This window comes from Atractosteus spatula, chromosome 1 (assembly GCF_055471065.1).
Source record: "Atractosteus spatula isolate fAtrSpa1 chromosome 1, fAtrSpa1.hap1, whole genome shotgun sequence".
In the NCBI taxonomy this organism is placed as follows: domain Eukaryota; kingdom Metazoa; phylum Chordata; class Actinopteri; order Semionotiformes; family Lepisosteidae; genus Atractosteus; species Atractosteus spatula.
Genome location: NC_142706.1, coordinates 21,381,175 through 21,403,966, shown reverse-complemented (window position 1 = coordinate 21,403,966; position 22,792 = coordinate 21,381,175). Strand labels below are relative to the sequence as shown.

Below are 22,792 nucleotides of genomic sequence, written 5' to 3'. Positions count from 1 at the left end.
TACACTAAACTTTTCAAGTGTGTGAAAAAGAGAGCTATCTATATGATCTGATTTATCTCCATGATTATCTGTATATGATTTGATTTTTACAAACCAAAGAGAAACTGGAAGTCGCAAAGCTTTTTTTCTTCAGAATACTGATGAGACATTTTTTCATGAGGGAAAACAATAGCTTCCAGATACGCAAGTACCATGCGCTATTAGGTTTGTTGATAATTAATAGCAGCCAGTCTAGTAACAAATGTTGTTAAAAATTAAGGCTAAAGGTAATTATCACTTGATTACTTTGTTTTGCAAACTGGTTTTCTTACAATGTTTCAGCTATGCAAAAGCTGAGTAAGAATGTTAGTTTACAGAATAACTCCAATAATGTCCATTCTGCTTCTCGTTTCACAATTTGAAATAATTTGGTTTGAAACCTGGTCCTTAGATCAAAGGATTTTCAAATCACACACATAATGTTAATACATTCTACAATATATTATGTGTTCTTCATTTTATGAAAGCGGTTCTTACTTTTTAACGTTTTTGATTTTCAGAACATAAGCACCACATCTCAATTATTTTTACTCACATCACCATATTTAAGGTGAAATAATTGAGAACAGCAGTCATTTAAAATTATTAGTTGAGTTATTGAATCGATTCTGTGCTGAATTAATTTTCTCTTCTTCTCATGTATCTAAAATGTACAAGTGAGAAATGTAATTGTAATATTTTCTTATGTGTGTAATTTGACAGTAGAAAATGCAGTATTTAATTGTTTATCTCAATCAACAATTCATTTACTAAAAATATAGAGCATTCAGTTACCTTTTGGCCAAAATCTGCATCAGTGCTGGTATGTAGATTATTAAAAGCACAATAAAAATTAAAGCATACATTTTGTTTGCCTTTCCTTATATATTTAAAAATTTGGTTAAAAAATGTTTTATAGTGTTTGCTCAATCTTTCATTAAAAAACAAAAATATTTTTATGTTACAGTTAGCAGTACATTAGAAATAGAATAAGAATTTCTGTGTCTTAAGCTGAACATACAGGAATATTTTCTTGTGATAGTGTGTTTGGTTCAAAACCATAACATAATTTGGTCCAAAACTTGAGTTCTTTGAGTTATCAGCATTTGAAGTTATAACACTAATCTTCTATGTTATCTTGCTTGTCCTGCAGTTTGACATATTACAGTTTAGAGGACCTATATGTACTGTAAGTCAATAAATCAATCGACATTCTTACATTATTTGTAATATTGTATTGTCTCTAGTAAGAACGTATGTTTTTAACATATCTAACAAGAGAAGGCACCTTGTGAAAGTAACTAATTTGATTTCCTGTAGCTAACTGATCAGATCTCATCCAGACACTTCTGAAAGTGTCAACTTTGACAATATGAGTAGTTTGTTCCAGACTTCTATAATCCTGTTTGTAAAAACTTGCTGTTAGTTTGAAATGCACTTCCTTGTAAGTTTTTACATTTGATTTTAATATTTGTACTAGGTCCTCTTTTCTTCAATTGATAAAATTATTAATTTATTTTAGCCTGTCTCAGAAGGGCATTCCTTTAAATCCTGGGAGTGAATCGAATTGTGAGAAAGAGGAAGAGTTGTAATGTGGAGACCAAATTTGTCCTCAGTGTTCTAAATGATGTCTTGCATACTTGTACAGTGATAGCACCCATTCATTAATTTTTAACCACTTCATCCAGTTCAGCTGGGGGGTGCCACAGCCCAACGCACCAAGCTGCGGCAGCAAGGCAGGAAACATTAGGAAAACTGGCCCTGGTGTGAGTGCGTGTGCTCTGCGAAGGACTGGCGTCCTGCTCAGGATGTACGCTGCCTTACTCCCGTTGCTTGCTGGGTTAGGCTCATGCTCCCCCTTGACTCTGTATTAGATAAAGGAGTTAGAAGATGGATGAATTAATTTATTGAAATCTTATGTATATAGCCCCCCAGGGTTTTCTGTTACAAAATATATATATTTTTTCACCTTTTATTATCATCTCAGAGGGGTAAAACAGTCGTCCAAACTGTTTGTTGGGTGATTGTCATAATACAGCACCATATAAACATATTTTTCTTAGGTCCATTTCAGGAGATTCAATGAACATATCAGAGGTGTGAATTGTTAAAAGTTGAAGCCAGAGGTCAATTATAACCTCTCTTTGCTATGATGCAGACATATATGTTCTGGGTTTGATATATTGTATCGTTTTAATGCCAAGCTATCATTTCTATGATACTTTTTTATGTAAGGCAGTGCTCAATATTTTCATAGTAGTCCAATTATAGTCCAAAAAACATTATTGAAAAATTAAGTCAAAGGTTGAGTGTACTCTTAATATAAAATATCCTGATGTAAAAAATATTTGTTCATTTGTTTCATTGTTTTTAAGCTCCTTAGAACATAATTGATATATTTTTGGAGGAGAAGTGCTCGCTTTTACACCCTTTGTTTTTTTTTCTGTTTTATAACAGGATTCTCTGAAACAAGCAGATAATTTTAATATTATTTAAAAACAATTGCTGTGATTTTATCATTAACTTCAAATAAGAAAAAGAATGCTTTCAGAGAATGCTTCTGTTGGATAGCCAGGAGTAAATGGTCTTCATTCTGTGTTTTAATTCAGCATTACAAATCAGAAACACGCTGACAGAATGAAGCACCAGATTTGACTTGGGCCAGGGGAATTGGTGGCCAGGCAGGTCTGCTATTGATAGAAGTTTCTCACCCCTAGCACGCAGATTCAGCCTTATCCTTCATCAGTCACTGAAAGGTAATTCTCTGTGATAGCCCACTGGGAATGAAGCAAGGATGTGAGGGGGAGATAGGTGCCACTATTTTGAGTTCAGAACCTGCTGGACATGAAGAAATAGAACAAGCTAGCCATCAGCAGCCATCAGCAGGCACCTCAGCTGACACGGCACTAGCAACTGCAGAGATCTTTGAGGGTTCCTAATTATTAAGAAAGCAAGGGGCCAGCACTAGAGAGAATCCTGTGTAGCAAATAGAAACCACTTCTGATCAACCACCAGTCTTTTGGTATGTAGCTACTGAAGCTGACAGATGTAGAGATTGGATCTCTGGCATTATTTATGATTCACTCAGGTTGTGAAGGAATAGTTTATAAATCTACAATATCCAGAGTTAAAATTGCAGCATATGACCTCTTCTTTAAGCAACATTTTGAAGAAAATGGAAATTGTGTTATAAAGGAGACTTTAAGAAATTCATATATATATAAAAAATGATTGATGTCTATTATCAAAAATGGCCATTTATCAACCGTCGTGTCATTATTTAAGTAGCAACACTATTGCTTTATTTGATAAACAATGATTTTTTAGTTCTTTACATGAGCACAGCATGTCTACTTCATAAAGATCAGGTCTGTATATATGCTCTCTTCATTTAAAGCAATCATGACTTGTTCATCATGACATGAACAGTTGGAAAATTATTACCCAAAAAAACAGAAATGTGAAAATTCTGAGAATGAAGACATGCTAACGAAGGAAAGCAAAGGATCTGCAATTTTTCCCTCAGTGACATTTCCTGTTCTTTCTGGATGAAATAATAAACTGCAGTAAAGGCACATTTCCAAGATTTAAAGATTTGGAAGAAAATGTAAAATAAAGCGGATGTGCTTGGGACATAGGAATGTTCAGTGTTTTAAATGATAAAGTCATAGCAGGATTTAATCAAACTTATAAATATACAGTTTAGAATATGGCCAGCGTGACCACAGTTGAGACTGGCACAGCTAGGGATCCCATCTTAGTGAAACAGTTCACATTTACTCCCCAATAGCATATTCTTACAGAAGAAAATAAAGAAATTGTGTATATTACTGTATATAAGCATTAAAATATACAATTACTTATAAAGGTTTTCTGACATAGCAGTTTTCACATTTTGTTCCTTTAAAGCTTGTGATCCTGTTACTTGAAAGTAGCTATTAATATTTGTTATATACACAACCTACACATTCAAAGCAAAAAAACAACCCGGAGCCTATCTTGGTAAGCAATGGGTGCAAGGCAGGGAACACGCTGGACTGGTTACAGGGCAGACAGACAAACACAGACTATGTACTATGGGGAGAACATACAAACTCTGCACAGATAGTACTACATGTCTGGAATTGTATCCAGGGCTTCAGCAGCAATGCTCACCAGTGTTCCACCACACTGCCCATGTAAATCGATACATAAATTAACTTATATATTTAAATAAAATTATCTTAACACACCACACAATATTGAGTGGCCTCTGTCTGTGTACAACAACAGCTGTTCTCGTAATGTCAGAATTAAAATATTGGTGTGACCTTCCTTGGTCGGGTTGTGAATTTTGGGCAAAGGCTTCACCATGAAGGTTAAGGAGCTTCCAAATAAAGTCAAGGACAAGACAAGGGTACAAAAAATGTTAAAGTCCCTGAACAGTTTACTTGATCATCAAGAAGTTGAGTTTGCATTGCACACACAGGAACTGCCTAGATCAGGCTGCCCCTCCAAAGTGAGCAGCTGGGCAAGGAGGAAATGGGTGAGGGATGTCTCTATGAGGCCAGTGACAGCTTTGGAAGTGCTACAGAGTTGAATGGCTGAGATGGGAGAAAATGTACAGCATTCAACACTTCAGAACACTTAACAAAACATGAAAGGATGGCAAGAAGGAGGTCATTACTAAAAATAAGCTGTCTTAAAGTTCACTTGAAGTTCACAGCAAAGTTCAAGTTCACGTTTATTTGTCATTCCAGTCATATACAAGTATACAGTGGAACAAAATATCGTTCCTCCTGGTCCACGGTGCAAATACAGGCAGGACAGACAGGACACTGACATAGACATTGTAGACAGGATGCACATAGTGCAAAGTGCAGATGCAAATTACAAGGCAAATACAGTACATAATACAATATACACAACACACTGGGGGGATTTAAACCCTGTTTCTGGAATTGGAGTGGGTGCAAATAGATTCCAGGGTGTTGAGGAGCCTGACACCTGTTACAGAGAGTCTGGTGGAGCTAGCCCGTACACTGCGATATCTTTTTCCATATGATAGGAGAGCAAAGAGTTTATGGGAGGGGTCATCTACTATACTGGAGGCCCTGTGTAAGCAGCACTCGTGATAGGTGATAGAAATGGAAGGGAGAGAGGCTCCAATGATCTTCTCAGCTGTTTCCTCAATTAGTTGTAGGGTCTTGTGGTTTGAAGCGTTGTAATTCCCAAACCAAACAGTTTACAGCTGGTCAAGGTGCTCTCAATGGTACTTCTGTAGAAAGTGGTAAGAATGGGTGGAGGGAGGTTTGCCCTTCTCAGTCGCTGCAGGACAAAGAGATGCTGCTGTGCTTTCTTGGTTAGGGAGGTAGTATTGAGGGACCAAGTGAAGTTATCTGTAATGTGTACACCAAGAAACAAAATCATGGTCAGATGTGACCAAATTGAAACTTTTTGATCGAAATGCCAAGTGTTACATTTGGTCAGACCCAACATAGAACATGTCCCAGTCAACACCATCCCTACAGACAAGCATAGTGGTAGCAGCATGTCGCTATGAGGAGCGATTCTCCTTAGCAGAGACTGGAAGATTTGTTAACATTGAAAAAAGATGAACAGAGGAAAATAAAGACAAATTCTAGAGGTTAACTTGTTTAAGTCTGCTAAAGACCTGAAACCGGGGTGAAAATTCCGCTTTAAGAAGTACAGTGATCCAAAGCTACAGTGGAGTGGCTTAAGAATCAGGAAGTAAATATCCTTGAGTGGCCCAGTCAAAATCCTGACTTGAACCATATTGAGAATCTGGGAAAGCTTGAAAACCTTTGTCCATAATCAATCCTCAAACAATTTGAGAGAGCGTTGGCAAATCTGCTGAGAAGAATGGGCAAATAGTTACAGTACATTAAGCCTATGTGCAAAGTTGGTAGAGACTTACCCATAAAGGCTGTAATTGGAGCCCAAGGTGCTACCACCAAATATTGAGTTCAGGGTCTGAATAGTCATGCCATTAAGGTATTACAGAGTTTTCTCTTTCATTTTTCTTATTTGTATTATAGTTAACTTACCTTTCAGTTTGAGTTTGAGCCTTCAGTTTTGAGCATTCAGGTTTTAAATAAAATAAAAGATACATAAAAGTATATACTTATTCCAAAACAAAGGAAGGGACTGAATAATTTTGAAAGGCACTGTGTTTTGTATATTAGTATTTATGTATTCTTGTAGCAGAGTTACCAGTAAATAAATTTGTCTGTGCACCCATCATTCTCTGCTGCTATTTAGGTGAAAAATATATGTTACTTTGGATCTTAGCCCAAGTTTTTTTTTACTTTACAATTAAATCACACTTATGTTTTAACCCCTAGATTTTGCATATAAAGAATCTCATGTGTATTTTTTTGCATTTGACATTGCATTGAGAAGCCTTAGCTCTCAGATAGAGCTTCCCAATATTTTCCTGAGTATGATTTAAAAATTGGTGATTTTTTGTGTCCCCAAAACTTGAATTGTGTATTAATGTGTCATACTGTTAACTGACCACAGCTCTCACTGTCCTATGTCAGAGCCTGAGAGTGAGCCCTCCATGTGTACAGCTTGTTTACATATTTAGGGTTTACCCTTGAACACAGGGGCAACGTCTGTTGGCAACACATGAATTCCTGCTGTTTCCACTGGTTGTAGTGGTTACTAGATTGATAAATTAGAACAGGCAGCTGGCAACCAACCAATAAGGCCAAACTGTAGATTTCTTTTACTGCACTGAAATAATGGAGAACAATGATTATACCATGTCAGTCATCTGTAATAATAATGTTTTTCTGTAATAATACAGAAAAATTAATTATCAATACCAGTACATCAATACTAAGTCTATTCATTCATACAGTATATATATGTATTATTATTATTATTATTATTATTATTATTATTAAGTTCCATGTTACAGTAAAGTCTTTCCAGGATTTTAAACGTTAGATTTGTGTCTAAGGTTTTAGATCACATCTTTTAGGTTTACATAAAAATAATAAACATCTGAGTTGTCCAGTACATTACTTTCTTTACTTTTAATATGTAACACACAAAAGGACAGTGATTTCTCTATCCTGACAGTATCTTATGAAGCAGCATTACTATATTCCATGCTAAAAAGTGAAAGAACTGCTGAGCCTTGGCTCAACACCCAAAAATGTGTGTTTCTTCTTTCTGCTTTTCAGCATGGAATTAACCTTTACTTACCACCATCAACCTTTTAGTACCACATTATTGTTTGACTCGTAAGATTTCACACACTAAGAAAAGCTAGGCCTGGTCAGTACCAGGATGGCAGACCTCCAAGGAAACAAACAAAAGAAAGATCAAAATTTCCAAACTAATGCCCGAGTATGGTCACCAAGGACACTGTGCTGTAGTGAGTGCTCTACTTCAGATAAGATGTTAACTATGGTCCTGACTATTTGTCACTGTTCATAAGAATAGGGCTATTAACCTTGGAATCCTGGCTAATTTCCATTCATTCAGGGGCTGCAAAAGCTGTCCTATATAAATAAAGTTACCCTTTAATTAAATTAGTAAAACAATTTCTCATTTCGGATCTCTGATGTTGCTGTGCAGTGAAGCTGATGGCACTCTTGTAACCCCAGGTGGGTGCTGCAATTCAATATTGGATGAAGTGAATGTCTTGAAATCCTTCTAGATGAAATAAACAAGTAAATTTCTTTTACTTGGTCTTTACTCACAGTATGGGCACTTAAATGCAAAAAGATTTTCAAGATAAACAGTATTTTAACATTATTTATGAGAGCTTTTTATTATATTACAGAGGAAGAAAAAGAATGATGTGGCTAGTGTTGCAGTACTGGATCTCATATTTTTTTAGTTTTCAGATTATCTTGGAATGGTTGTTTTTTATCTTTAATTAAAACTAGTTTTGAAAACTACTTGATTCAATTTCAATACCCTAAAGCCTCTATACTGATAGATATATTTAAAAGTATGATACCATCATATTTGAGATTTAATAATCCTGAGACTTTTAAAAAATTTTAAAAAAAATATCAGGACTGGATTTCTGTAGCTTTCTGTATTTGGTGAAACCTATATACAGTACCACTGGTAAACATATTAGCTTAACTATTGCTTTTTAAAAATTTCTAGTAGAGGAAAGTAATACACATGTGTACATTATTTCAAAAGCTTAACCACTCAAAAGTGGTTCATTCTGTTTTTGGTGATGTTTTTACGGTAAGATACAGACATTACAGATGCGTGTGTTTCTACAGTAAGATACAGAACGTTTATACAGAATTTATTTCTGCTCATCAGTGTATTTTTCAAATCTGGTTTATTAATATATTTTTATTTCAGGATAGGTAATGTTAATCCGGCTAAGACATGAAATAATAGTGTATAAGCTCAGAATGGTTGTCTACTGTTTTAAGTGCAGTAGGGAAAGACACCTCATTTGGTGAGTTGTACAGTATTTGCAAAAACTACGCACAGAAAGAAATCAGTAGTTGTATGAAAGTATATATTGAATCCAGGTAATGAAAAAAATAGGATGTTTTCTTGCATTATTAACCGATAAATAAAATGCTGCGGATGTGATTATTTAAATTGAATCAATCTCTCTTCCTTTAAAGATAACATTGTCCACACTTTGCATAGAACAACTGACAAAAATAAATGTGCAACTATTGGTTACTTTGCAATTTTTGCTATGTTGAAAGCTGTTCTTTACCCTTTTAATTTCACTTACTTTTTATCATTGAATATCTGTTTATTATGTTCATCATGTTGCAAGTGATATAGGTGTTACAAACAAAAAGAAAATAAGGGAAGCATTTTCCCTGGTTGCAAAACTTAAAAAAAAGTGGTTAGAAAAGGGTTGCACTGTGTTGTTGTTCAATAGTTTATAACAATTACATTTCTTCTTGTTAACTACTGCAATAAGTTAAATGCACTAATTAATGATTTTGATAATTAAATGTTATTAAGGTAACATTGCGATTGGGCAATTTTCCAGACCTTGAGAATAAGTCTTAAGATTTTACACATGAATTGTTAATTGTAAAAGTTCTCTCATTGGTGATGGTTTGGGTTGGTTTATAGGCCTGTGATACAACTTAGATTGAACTTAGGGCTGCCACAGTTTCTGGACATGTGGGCTGTGTGGTATTTTGTTTACCAAGCCAAATCTGGATGTCAAAACACAGGGTTGGCCTGTCGTGCCAGGTCTAATGGAGGCATTAACACCTGCATGGCTTTCCTGCATTGCTTGGCAGGAGAGCAGCAAATCTTTTCTTCATAGCTGAGAGAGACAGGAGTTTAGATGGCATAATTTGAGTACCATCAGTAAGTATTTTCTGTTCCTTAACATCAGCAGATACACAGATGGTCTCTGAGATGAACAAAAGAGAAATAATTAAAACAGCAGCCCTAGCTGCTATCGTGTCAGTGACATGGGTATCTGTTGCTGAGTGGCTTCCCTGGCCGAACAGGATCGGTCAAAAAAGATAGCAAGGTATGTTGATTGTTGAAGGGTTGAGTTGATTTGAATAATATGAAGATTAATGATGGTAAAGAAATGGGTGACACGGTGTTAATGGGTTTGAATACTCAACCCCCTATTCAGTTAGTGAGAAGATAGTGAGCGTGAAGAGCATTAAGAGCATGTGAACAGAGTCAAGGAAAGACCAGAGTAGAAGGAAGATGACCATGCAGTATGACCTGAGAGGGGACTAATGGATAAGAACTAGGATCCTGAAGGGGGTTCATCAGAATGGGACAGACCTCTTAAAATGTGAAAACCTAAGGTGGCATGCTGACATTATTAGGATGATTGAGGGGTGTGATGGAGTATTGGTCAGCATTTGTCACAGTGACCAAGGTGCGTAACAAAAACATAAAACAGAAAAGTGAAAAGATGTTGTGGCATTACATGGGGCAGAGCCCTGGTAGAAGGGCGATGCCTTTTCTTTGTAGTCCCAGCTGTTTTGGCTTCCAGCTGATGAGCCCCAGCTGGGCGGGTCCTATAAAGACACACTGGACACCTTCCGACGGGATGAGCAGGGCCACCCCCGGAAGGGGGGAGTTTTCACCAACAGTCCCGGAGGGGATTACACCCGCGTAAGGTTTTCTTTTTCTTTTCATTTTTCTTTTTGCCTGTCCCATCATGCACTTTCACTGGAGCAAGCATTCACAGGCATTTTTGTTATGTACTCAGTTCTTGTTTTTACCTTACGCGCCCTGCTCACCAGATTGAACCCCGCTAAACAGGGTAAGTCCAGTCTGGTCACCCCTGTACTAGCGGCTCTTTTTTTTTCCCTGGCTGGACCCCGTTAAATAGCGTAAGCCTAGCCTGGAGGTAGTGCAGCAAAGCGGTACTCTTTCTTTTTGACTTTTGTTGAATTTTTTCCACTCTTTTTGTATTATTTTTGGTCCCTGCTAACCTCACACCGGTGCTTCCTTCCCCTCACCCCGGGACGGTGACTTTTTACTGGTACTCACCGCGGCGCCTCCCACTACACCCTGTCACAATGTTTTTATTTGAAGTATTGTTGGATTTTTTTTTGTATTTGGTAGATATCTGCTATATCAAAACAACAATGAAAGTGCTTCTACAACTGTTGATTTTGTGGTTTGTAAAGTAATATCTGTTGCACAGATCAAGGATGCCAACTTTCCATTCTTCTCTAATATGATGACAAGGACAAAAGAATATTGAAAGCAAAGGCTTCTGCCCAGGTGTGTTTCATTATCTGATTAAGCAAATAGTATTCCAGCATGCTTAGGGTCATGTATAAAATGCTGGACAGATATGGTTGGCTATAATTATTGTTAGCAGGGCTTCAAGAGGAGGACCTCAGTGGCATTAATAGTGTTGATTGTTGGAGGATATTTGTCTGAGAGCTTCAATGACCAAGACAGCTCAACTTCCTTATTGTTCACGAGCAATGAGATCTAAGGTTATGCCTGTGCGGAACTCCTTGAGAAAGTGAAATATACTATGGGCAGAAGCTTATACGCCAGGATCATGATATCTGTGCATAAATTTGAAGTCTAAAGCCAAACAAGCAAGCAACTGCAGATCAGTTGACTGCAAATTTCAACCTGTTACTTGAGTAGCCGGTTTCATCCAAAGCAGTTTGTTGAGAACACCACACAGTGGGATAGTAAAAGCCAATTTTCATTGTACAGACCGATACAGCCATCTAGAATGCATGTCAAAAATTATATCAGCAGTAAGCAAACTGCAAGTATACTGCACTCTGTTCCAGCATAGTGCTTCACTACTCAAAGATCAATAGGTTTCACTTGTGTTGCCTAAGATGCTAGTGAAACAGTAGCTTCATTTGTTTTTTTCTTAGTCTCATAATCATATTTCTTGTAAATATAACATTTTATATAATATATACATATACAGTATAAAATACATATTCTAACTACCCTTTTGAAATGTAATGTAGCTCTTTAGACTTTTTTAGTAGTAGTAGTAGTAGTAGTAGTAGTAGTAGTAGTAGTAGTAGTAGTAGTAGTAGTGGTGTATTCTACTTCAAAGTACAGTACTGTGTCATTCATGTACTGAAAGCCTACTTTTTTAAATCCACTTAATATGGAATCATGTTATTAAATTAAAATTTTGGTAGGAGAAATTAAAAATAATTATAGTGGGAAAGGTATAATAGTAAAAGTATAATAACCTTGTTGACCTCGTGTGAGCTGTTACCCTAATGTCAAATATGTTACTTATAAATTTGTCAGTATATTTTGTTTGGTTTATATTACACAAAAATAATAATATTGTTTAATTTGCTCATAATAATCAAACTTTTCATTTTAATGTGACTTTTGTGAGGAAAGGTAGTATCACAATGAGTGTTTTGGTGATTTCATATTTAATACTTTAGATGTTTAATCCAAGTTCCTCTTTAGACACAAATAAAGTTAAAATAAAAATGGGTCAAGGGACTTATGAAATGCTGTATATCCATGATAATTGAGGAGACTTGGTATTCATTTCTCTGCCCCCGCTCTGAAAGCTTGCCAGCGGCTTGCAGAAAGTCATTAAATTGAATGAATGGCGTCTTTATCATGTAACTCGACCCATCATCGTATTTTGTCAGTGGACTACAGGACAACAGCAAATCAAATGAACCTAAATGTCCTTTACAGAGTTTTCTAAAGTTGGTGAAGACTATTACGGAGTTTGTGGCACACATCCACCACTGTGAATTTACACTACTCACAGGATACCATGGTGCCTACAGCTGTATACCGACTGACACCTTGAACATTCTAGATGGCTGCATCTGTACTGCTCTTCACACCTGTAAATGTAGAATTGTTTTTATTAAAAGTACTTTATTAAGAAATCAAGCATTTAAGGTTCAACATTTTTGACTACTGCAGCTACTGTACCTCAGCAAATCACACAGTTACTGCTATTTAAAAATAAATGATTAAAGAGGTGGAAAGGCATAGGTAAAGTCAACATCATTTTCATCATCTTTATGTTTGTTTTTTTAAATATTGTGATTTCCAGAAGTTTGTTTAAAGTATTTGTTTAAAATATTGTGATTTCCAGAAATTAGATACAAGAATTAAATATGTATCAGTCATATTTTTGTCAAATGTAATGGTGATGCTTGCTGTTAAATTAAACTGTGCTTCATATGCTTCCTGGATTTCTGTGCTCTGTAATAAAACTTCAGAAGAAAGGGAAGCATTTGAAAATGTTGTAAAATAAATACAATAAGTGTACTATCAGCAAGAGTCTTAGAACATTAGCTGATTTATTTTAAAATGGTCGTAAATTTATTAAAAAATAGAGATAGTGATGTTATTTGCCTCATTTGCAAAAATATGCCTTTTGGAGCCTGAGGACTTGGTATACTAAAATATATTCATTTGTTCAATAATAATTTCAGACTATGAGAAATTTAGAGAATGAGACCCTTTAAAGCTTACTCATGTACTGTATGTGGAATGTAATTAAATGACCAACAGGAGCTCAGTAAGTAACTATCATTTAGAACTAGGTTTCTTTTATTTTGGTACTCATTAATGTTAAAAGTTTGTTGTTTTAACTTTATTTTTTAAATTTAATTTTTTACTTTATCATGAATACATTTTAATTTACACTTGTGTGTTGGCACATTTTCTTTTTTTTTTCCTGAAGAGTATTGGCAGCTCTAGAGCTTTGGTGTCAGCGGTGGATTTTTATTCCCTTCTTTACCTACATGGAGTATACATTGTTCTCTGGCATTATTGGCAATGTGCTTTTGTATTCCGACACCACCAGCCTCCCTGGTGACTTTTGTCACAGAAGAAAGAGAATTATCAATATCCCGGTTAAACTAGACTTTCAAAGCTGATAGCGGCTCATTCGGGGGCTCAAATTTAATGAATTTTCTTTGATTCTGCGCAAGTTTTTAAACATCAAACAATAAATCGGCCAGGGTGCAGTAAAATATTTAGATCTATTGACTGTGGTTCAAAAATGTAGAAGGCAAAACTCTGGTGGTTTGATGTTGATAAATTCTGAGCACTTTAATCCACATGAGTGTTTCCTTTTATCTGCCTGGGCTTGTGGAAAAGAGAAAAAAAGAGCCTAAAGAATATTCTCTGACGTACCAACTTTTTTAATTGCACCTTTTCTACAATTTAAGCCATTCTTTTAGATAAGACATTTCTATATGTGTGCTATATATTGTTTAATAATGGTGCTATACCATCCAAGCAGTTTTCTGCACACACTTTGACAGAGTTTTTGCAGGTCAACTTGACCGCACATGGACCCCTAATTTGAAAAACCTTGCAAAGTCATAAAAATTAGATCACAGAACAGTGATCTTTAGATGTTTGTTGACTGTAGATATTGACAAAACATCCTCAACCAAACTTGAGAAATCCAAAATCAACCCCATAGACCAAAGTCACATAATTAAAAGGAGCATCACCTGTATCAAAGTGCTCAAAAAACACAAGGAGTTCTATTTTGAAATAAAGACAGTAGTTGCAGTGCAAATAAATAACACTGTTGAAAATTACTGCCATAAAGCAGTAAGTAAAGGTATGCTCACTTTTATGTGGTGGTAATAATTCTTTTTCCTTCCTGAAATGTGCATTCTTTTATCTTAGATGAAATACTCACTCTTAGATGAAATAATCACAGACTCACTGATTTCTGCTATTTGTATCTGAATTGTAGACTTTGAATCTTACAAATCTTACACTGTAGATTTGGTGATGAAAGCCAATCTAAGATGCAGATTTGGATCCCTTTAATTTAGGAAAATTGTTCCGTTCAGCTGACAGATTCCAGGATGGAAAGTAATAAATTATACTGTGTACTGAATGCAACCATGTTTGCTTGGCTTGATAGAGCAGCCTTGACATTAAACATCTGTTGTGTGATTCATACCTCTCTCAATACAAAGTGACACTGAGACACAGCTGCTGCCCCTCTGATCGCCTCAAACCTATCTCTCGTCAGCTGCTCCACTACACATTTTGTGTTGTTTGATTGCACGGTGTCTGTCTCTCAAAGTGTTGTGTGATAATATATTAATTTGCCCTTTCTAGTACAGTAATTTTAATGAGGCAGCATCTCAGTTCAGTACCACAGAAGAAGAATGACAGATGTGGAACCTAAAGGGGAATTCATACAACACAAACAACAGAACAAACTGTAAGAAAATGTAACAGGCTTGTACGTTCAAGTGTTTTACTTGGCTTTTTGGAGATACTGTCCTGATTATGGCAAAATAAAAACATTTAGATACACAGTCTTCAGCAAATAATTGAAAACTATCAATTTTACAACAGAATTCTTGTTTTAGCATTGAAATGAACACGCCAAAATATGAATGCCAATTTCCTCATGATGCCTTTCAGCTGTAGATGTAAATATTCACACAGTCTTGGGAATTCAGTTGCTTTTGTGTCGTATTTAGTGCACTAAAGAGGTGCACTAAGCAAGATAGAAGGTCACCAATGAACCCCTGACATATGTTGATCACCTGTATCAGAAAGTTAATTGTACTGTAAGTAAAATTCTAACAATTCAATTGGTATCCATTATATGTGTGTAGGAAAAGATGAAAATGTGCAACAAAAGAACAGACATTAACTCAGCAATGGTTGGTGTGGTCAACCTCAAATACTCACGCACTGTCTCCACCTTGTCTATAACATGGACATAGGAGTTTTAAAAAATTGGGATTCTGAAACATTTGAGACTACATAGATAGAATGTCTGTTGAACAAATATTGCCTCAAACGTAAGGTTAACTATGGACTGCTGTCAGTAAGAAGTGTTTTTGTATATGATGAACTAGAACATTCTCATAATGTTAAGTAGATGAACTGGATCCTTATCATGTTAAGTAAAATAAATGTGTTACAGTTGGGAAAGCAGTGGCATGATAGGTAGTACTGCCTCACAGCTCTAGTGCTTGTTTCCCCTGTGGGTTTATGCCAGGCACTCCATATTCTTCCAACCTCACAAACAAATTTGGGGTAGGATTGATTGACCATACTAAATTGTCCTTTCTTCTATGGCCCTGCAATTAGCCTAGCATCTCACTGGGGAGGGGTGGGGGTGGGCGGTTGTGGAGAAGCAGCCCTGCGTTATGCCCTATATGTGTGGGGTAGCCTCCATCTTGCTGTGACCCTCACCAGGATAAGTCCAGTAGCAACTGTACAGAATCTGTAGATAGATGTAAGATACAACTGTCACTTAAACCATTCATCCATTTTGTAACCGCTTTATCCTATTCAGGGTCACAGTAGAACCAGAGCCTATCTTGGCAAGCAACAGGCGTGAGGCAGGGTACACCCTGGATGGGATGCCAGTGCATCACAGGGCACACAGACACAAAACACAGCCACTCGCACCAGGGACAGTTTTCCCAGAAGCCAATTAACCTATCAGAATGTGCTTGGACTGTGGGAGGAAACCAGAGCATCTGGGGGAAACTCGGTGAACTTGGGGGTAACATACAAACTTCATGCAGATAGCACCCCAGGTCTGGAACTGAACCCAGGGCCCCTGTGCTGTGAGGCAGCAATGCTAATCACTGTGCCACCCTTATCACTATTTTTTATTTAATTAAATATATTAAAAAAAACTGTTTAATAGTTCATGTCAAAGTTTCATTTATAAACACAACAAAATTTACATTCTAGAATTTTAAAATGATATTGTTATTGTACCATTCAGCAGCTCAAAAACCTCTTTGAAACAAGAAATGAGTCAGTTCTTATAAACATACAGTATAGTTTTGCATATCTGAAAATATTTAAAGAAAAGGCAATGTAATGTAAAGAACTGAACTTCCTGATTATCACACAAAGTTAACGAGATACTGTAAACTTGGGTCTTTTTGATTTCAAATCTGAATTATTTTGTGTTCTGATTGACTTTTTGAAGTTACCAAGATTTGTAAGCAGGGGGCACTGGGGACAATGGTTTATTTACAGACTTAAGGTCGTGTCATTATATCATTAAGTCATCCATCAAACACATATTAAACAACAAGTGCTACACACACAAGAAAAAAAATGATTGTCAAAATTTAGATTGAAAATCATGTGTACATTTTCTGATACTGCACCGGTGAAGGCCCGGCGATTGATTTCCACACACAGGTATACAGAGAAAATTGCAGTTCCTATAGCATGATAACTGGTAACTAAGTGATGGTTTTTAGTAGCTGGAGCAACTTCACCTTTCATGTCCTGTTACTTCATCCAATTGCTGAATAGACATATGCACCAGCATCCTAATCTGTATTCAGGAAGATCAAAGCTTGTGATCACATATTTGGAATAGTGAGAAGCATGTTTACACATGCCTGCTACTTCTCCCAACTCTTTTTGATACGTGATGCAGTATCATTGAGCTCTTGATGGGGCATTTTGTCCAGTAGGTGGCACTGTGATACTGAAATGCCAAGGTTGATGCAATGAAGCCAAATCACAGGAATCCTGAAGGTTTAAAATAACCTGCTTGTTCAGCTGGACTCACACTATACGAGAACATACAAGTTCATAAGTTATAGGTGCTGCATATTAACTGAAAATGGGAAAAAAAATTAACATTTTCTGTCAATCGTTTTAACACATTTAATGAGTGCAAAGAGCAATTTTCAGTGAGAATTTAAACGTGTTCTAACATCTGTAGGCTAGCTGCTGTGAGCAACAATTACTGTATGTACACTTGCCTTTACTGTGAACTTCACTCCCTTGTGCAATTAAAATAGTCTTGTACCTTAGATGTGCATTAACTGTATAGGCAGGTGAAGAAGTGTGCATACTCACTAAGACAATAGTGTGACCAAATGTTTGCCTTTTTAAATCATTCATAGTATAGTTAAATTATTGAATGTGCACATTTTTTATTTTTGTTTTTAATTTAATGTTAAAAAAATAATGTTTTTTTAAATGTTTTGTAATGTTTTTTAATGTTTTTAATTTAATGAATTATTCCTTGCATATTTAAAGCAAGGAATAATTCAGATCCAAATAGCAGTTTTTCATGCACATGCTATTTGGATCTGACTTATTCCTTGCTTTAAATATGCAATGAATTTAAACCTGCATGCATGTCCAGGTAATGACTCTGATTTACACTGAAGCAGCAATGTCTCATTATAGAAATGGCCAAACCCTTCAAAGGTGGTTGTTCTTTTCAAGCAAAGCCTTTTCCGATTTGTATCCAGTTTTTCCAATGATTTTTGTTTCCATGCTGTTTTTTTTTGGGGGGGGGGGGGGGTAGAGATACCAAAATGAAGTCCTTTTTGGAAGGACTTTCTGACCCCAAAGTAGACACAGCACTCAAAACCTAGCACAGTTACAGTAACTTCTAAACCTGTACCTAAAATAATTTGTGACTGAATTATTATTTTTTCTTCAGAAAATACCTTACCGGTCACATGAGCTTTGAAACTGATTTTTCCATCTTTTCTTTCGATAGTGTCAATATTTTTCCTGAAACAAAAAAAGAAAGTAAAAAAGACGCCCTAGTATATACTGTATAATGCAGATCTGAAGCTATTATCCCCCCAAACCATTATTAGAATCCCCACTGAAAGCAATTAAAAGATAGCTGAAATCCTTTGGACCTAAAGGGTTAAATTCTGGGGCTGTAGCTGAACTCCCCAATACAGCGCATTCTGTTTGTTTGCTTCATAATAAAGCTCAAGGTGGACCTTTTTGTTTGGTATTGACTCTTGTTAAGTTCTCAATATGATGAAACTACATCATAGAATAAGGCAGGATGGTGAGAGGGGTGACCAGGGGAAGCTTGAAAAATATTTCGAGATGTTTTTGTTCTTTTTTTTTAATTTCAGTTAAAAGAAAGCCACTTTCCCTCTTTAGCATTCACTGCTGCTGCTCAGAATTAGAGATTTATTTGCAGCAAAAAAAAAATCAATTAGTCCTAAATTTATTCATGGATTTCAGGTCTTGCGATCAATGCAAGTCCACTCAGCAGGCTCAAAGGGACCCAGTTCCTCCCAGTTAATGTGTTTGAAGGGGAATTACCATTGATGTTGTTTTCTCTTCCTTTAGGTCAAAGAACGCATCTCTCTGTCATGGGCGGCTGCAACCAGGGATGACTTCACCCTACAGGTACCCAGAGTGCAACAGGACATAACAGGATCCGAGAGACTGATGGGTGGGCCAGAAGTGGCAGCATGTCAGGTTGGAATTTAGTCATTGCTATTTCAAAATATTACTCTTTGTGGTTGTCAGTGAGTGATTGTCCTTATAGAAACTTTAGATTGTTTCTGTAACTAACAACGGACCCAGTAAAGGATGCTCCTTGAAGTGGCCAGAAACACCCATCAAATTACAAAGGAAGTTATTATGCTGATGGCAAGGTAGTGTGACCTTAATCACTGCTGCTTCCCAGCTCAAGGTCCTGGATTTGGTTTCAGACCAGAACACCTTTAAAGTGGAGTCTGCATACTGTACCCGTTTTTCTGTGGGTTTTTATTGGGTGTTTTTGTTTCTTCGCAAGTTGCAAAGACAGGCTGGTTAGGTTAGGGGACTCAAAAAATTCCCAGTGTGCTGGTGCATGTGTATGTGTGTGATGGACTGGCATCCCATTCAGGGTGTGATCTCCCTTTGTGCCCCTGTGCTTCTGGAATACATTCCAGGTTGTTGTGACTGTTGCCAGGCTTTCTGATAATGGATAAATTTGCTGTTATGCTGTCTAGTCTCCTGTTGCTTATGAGCGTAAAAATATTTTTGTATTCTGTGCAAAAAAACGAAAGCACGGGAAAGCAAATAAATGTCTATCTACTGTATACTAGCCCTCTCAAGACTGGTTATGTAAATGACTGAAGGTAGCAGCTCAAACCCCTTATACATACAGTAGGTGCCACAACAGCATTTAATATCCCATATCTCCAATTAAGCATGGCTGACTAAAGAAGTGACTAGATTGTTCAAATGTTTTAAGAGTTTAAGCGTGTGAAATTGTGTGTGAGTTTTAACTGTAAGTCAGAGGAGACACCAAATCTATGTCACAGTTATCTGTCTGTCTGCCCATAATATCAGCTGTCAGACTTCTGAACGTTCATGGAAAGAAACCATGTAAGACTCGGAGATCTTCTTGAACTGAAATAATTTAACATGCTGGGAAATTAACAAAGAAAGAGCTGCATTAAAGATAGCAGAGGAAATTGGAGAAGAACCTTTGACAATTGTTTGATGTGCTCAGCTTTGAAAAGAGATTTTACAGCTCTGTTTTCAACCAACCATTTAAAGCCATTTAATGTTTTTTGTAACGCTGAACACTTCTCTTAAGTTTAACATTTACATGAAGCCTATATGGCACGTCTTCCATTAAATCTAGGCACACATGCACACTCATATACAGTGGATATAAAAGGTCTACACACCCTTATTGAAATTGCAGGTTTTTGTGATACAAAGCCAGAAATCAATGCTTCGCAGTAGGTATGATGGATGATGAGCTGTGTTGTCTTTGCGCCAAACATATCTTAAAGAATTAAGGCCAAAAAGTTCAACCTTTTTCTCATCAGACCATAAGACATTTTTCCACATGGTTTGGGGTGTTTGAATATATTTTTAAATACAATTTAGATGGGCTTGGATGTTCTTTTTTGTGAGATATGGCTTCCGTCTTACCACTCTACCCCATAGCCCAGACATGTGCAGAATACGGGAGATTGTTGTCACATGCAAGGAGTGACCAGTACCTGCCAGAAATTCCTGCAGCTCCTTTAATGTTGCTGTAGGCCTCTTGATAGCCTCCCTGATAAGTTTTCTCCTTGTCCTGTCATCAACTCTTGAGGGTCGTCCTGATCTTGGCAGTGTCTATGTGGCAATGTCAATGTGGTGCCACATTTTCTCCACTTATTGATGATAGTCTTCACAGTGCTCCATGGTACATTCAATGCCTTTGATATTCTTTTATATCCCTCTCCTAATCGGTGCTTTTCATCAATAAGATCCCGTAGATGTTTTGTCAGCTTCTTGCGGACCATCGCTATCCCAGTAGGATGCAACCATGAAATTTTCAAGGAAATCCTACAGGAACAGCTGATTTTTATTTGGGGTTAATCAAAAATCACTTGTAAGGTGTATGCCTACTTACTGACATGATTTTGACATGATTTTGAATGTGATTGGTTAACTCTGAACACAGCTACAGCCCCCAGTATAAAAGGGTGTGCACACTTATGCAACCAGGGTGTTGTAGGGTGTTATTTTTCCTAATATTATCTATTTGTTTTTCTCTTGGATTTTGTTGGTTGCAAGGTCACATTAAAGATGGAAAAATGTCTGACATGATTTATCTTGATTTTTGGCTTTACGTTAAAAAAACCTGCAATTTCAATAAGGGTCTGTAGACTTTTTATATCCACTGTACATTGGAACAGAAAATATAATCTCTTCACTCACCTGATTATTTAAATGGGGATAGATTCAAGACTCATACATTGTATGTAATTGCACATCTAGTTTTCACCAGTTTAAGAAATAGTATTTCTTTCAAAATGATTCAAGGTTATCCAAGCATATGTAATGCCTTTTTTTTCAGACAGCTGGTTCAGTTTTAATTTCAGTTAAAGGGCTGAACTATGAGGATAAAAAGTACAATTTCCACTAATATCTGGAATCATCTACAATTTATTTTGGTATCTCTGGATTAAGGTCTATATGTTTTTTTTCATTACTTTTGATATCAACTGTTTTGGTCAATTTTATTGAGTGATTTTCTTTTCTATCAGTTTTAGAAATGGAAAAATCATGGCATATTTAAAGGAGTACCCTATTAAAAAAGTGTTTTAAAAACATAAAACATCCATATTTATACATGCCTTCAAAGCATCATGCTGACCTTTTGCATTACTTAAAACTCAATGTTCATGTTAAAACAATCTTCCTAAATTCTGTATTTTTCAATTAAATGACCCCTTTATTTTGTTGTGGTAGAGATATAGGTATTACAGGAATCTTTATGAAATCAGCATGAAAATATTTATGCTGCCTGAGGAAAATAATGCAGTCAGATCCATCTTTTAATTTTGAAAGAAGTTCCATGACATTCTACAACAAATCCCCTGGAAAGATGTTTGTGTTTGGAGTTACTCAGTCACCTTTGATTGTAATTCATGTATTCATTTGATGCTGGGAGTTTTAATTGTCAACAAACCCATGAGCAGTTGATCATCTTTTTAGGTTTTGAAAAGGTAATTCAGTTTTGAGTGACGCAGAATGTTGTGTGAAGGCCTAGGCAGGAAAGGGTTACCTTCACAGTCAGAAGTTTATTATGGCCTAGTGATTTGCTGATTGATTCCATTTGCTGTCAGTTAAAGCTCTCTTAATGTCAGTTTTCTTGCATAATGCCTGGAAATAAAGACTGATGAAGTTCCCCCGATTGATGCTGCTGACATCTTCTGACCCTCATTCGCCCTGTTCTGCATGGCAATTTAAGTGACAGCAGTTAGAGAGAAACGCACACCCATGAATATGCAAGTTCCCGATAATGTGAATGAAAGAGGTATAAAATTTATGGAAAGAGAAAATAAGCAATTTTGTCCTTTAAGGTCATATAACTTTAACACCATTAACATATCTCTGAATTTCTGTGAAATGCGAGTTCTGTTTTGTTTTTGTTAACGGCAGCAAAAAACTTAGTAAAAATGAAAGTGAGAGGCTGTGCTTGTATGTTCGCCTTTATTTTTCAATGTGAAGAGCCTTTGCTCTTTCTTTGGGGAAGAAATGCTTTGTCTTTGTTTTAAATTGGGATTTAAGTTAATTGTAGTAAATTGTAGATGGGACTTTAGAAAAATAAGAGATTTTTAACTTATTACAATAAAATGTATTTTAAGACTAATGAAATGCATATTAAGAAAATGTATTCCTTAGACCAAAATGTTTTCATCTAAACAGTCGCAGTTAATATTGTGGGATTCTGACTTGTAAAGGTAGGGCTGTGATTCACAATCAAAAATAATTATCTTAACTGCTCCACATAATGAAACTGTGTAGAAAATGTACTGTAGATGCTATTTAGTTACCCTTCTCCAAGTTTTAACATCTAAACTCTAGTTTAGTCTCTGTAACTGGGTGTGATATCTGAAAATTAAAATGTGAATGTCTTTGTGAAAAAGAAAGTGAATAATCTTCAGATGTGTGTTCAGATGAAAGTCTGCAGTTTGGGAACTGCACAAAAATATCAAGCTTAAGCATTGAAAGGATCACAGCCACTCACAAAACAAAAGCCAGGATCATGTAGATGAGTTGAAATATTACA

General features: G+C 36.2%; 1 protein-coding gene across 1 annotated transcript in view; it reads left to right on the top strand.

Annotated features, from left to right (window-relative positions):
• The window catches only part of ccdc171 (coiled-coil domain containing 171), a 151,870-nt gene that overhangs the window by 103,027 nt on the left and 26,051 nt on the right, over positions 1-22,792 (top strand). The window contains exon 23 of the mRNA XM_088913737.1: positions 18,571-18,702. Within this exon, the coding sequence (XP_088769863.1) occupies positions 18,571-18,702 (132 nt within the window). The remainder of the gene's footprint in view (positions 1-18,570; positions 18,703-22,792) is intronic.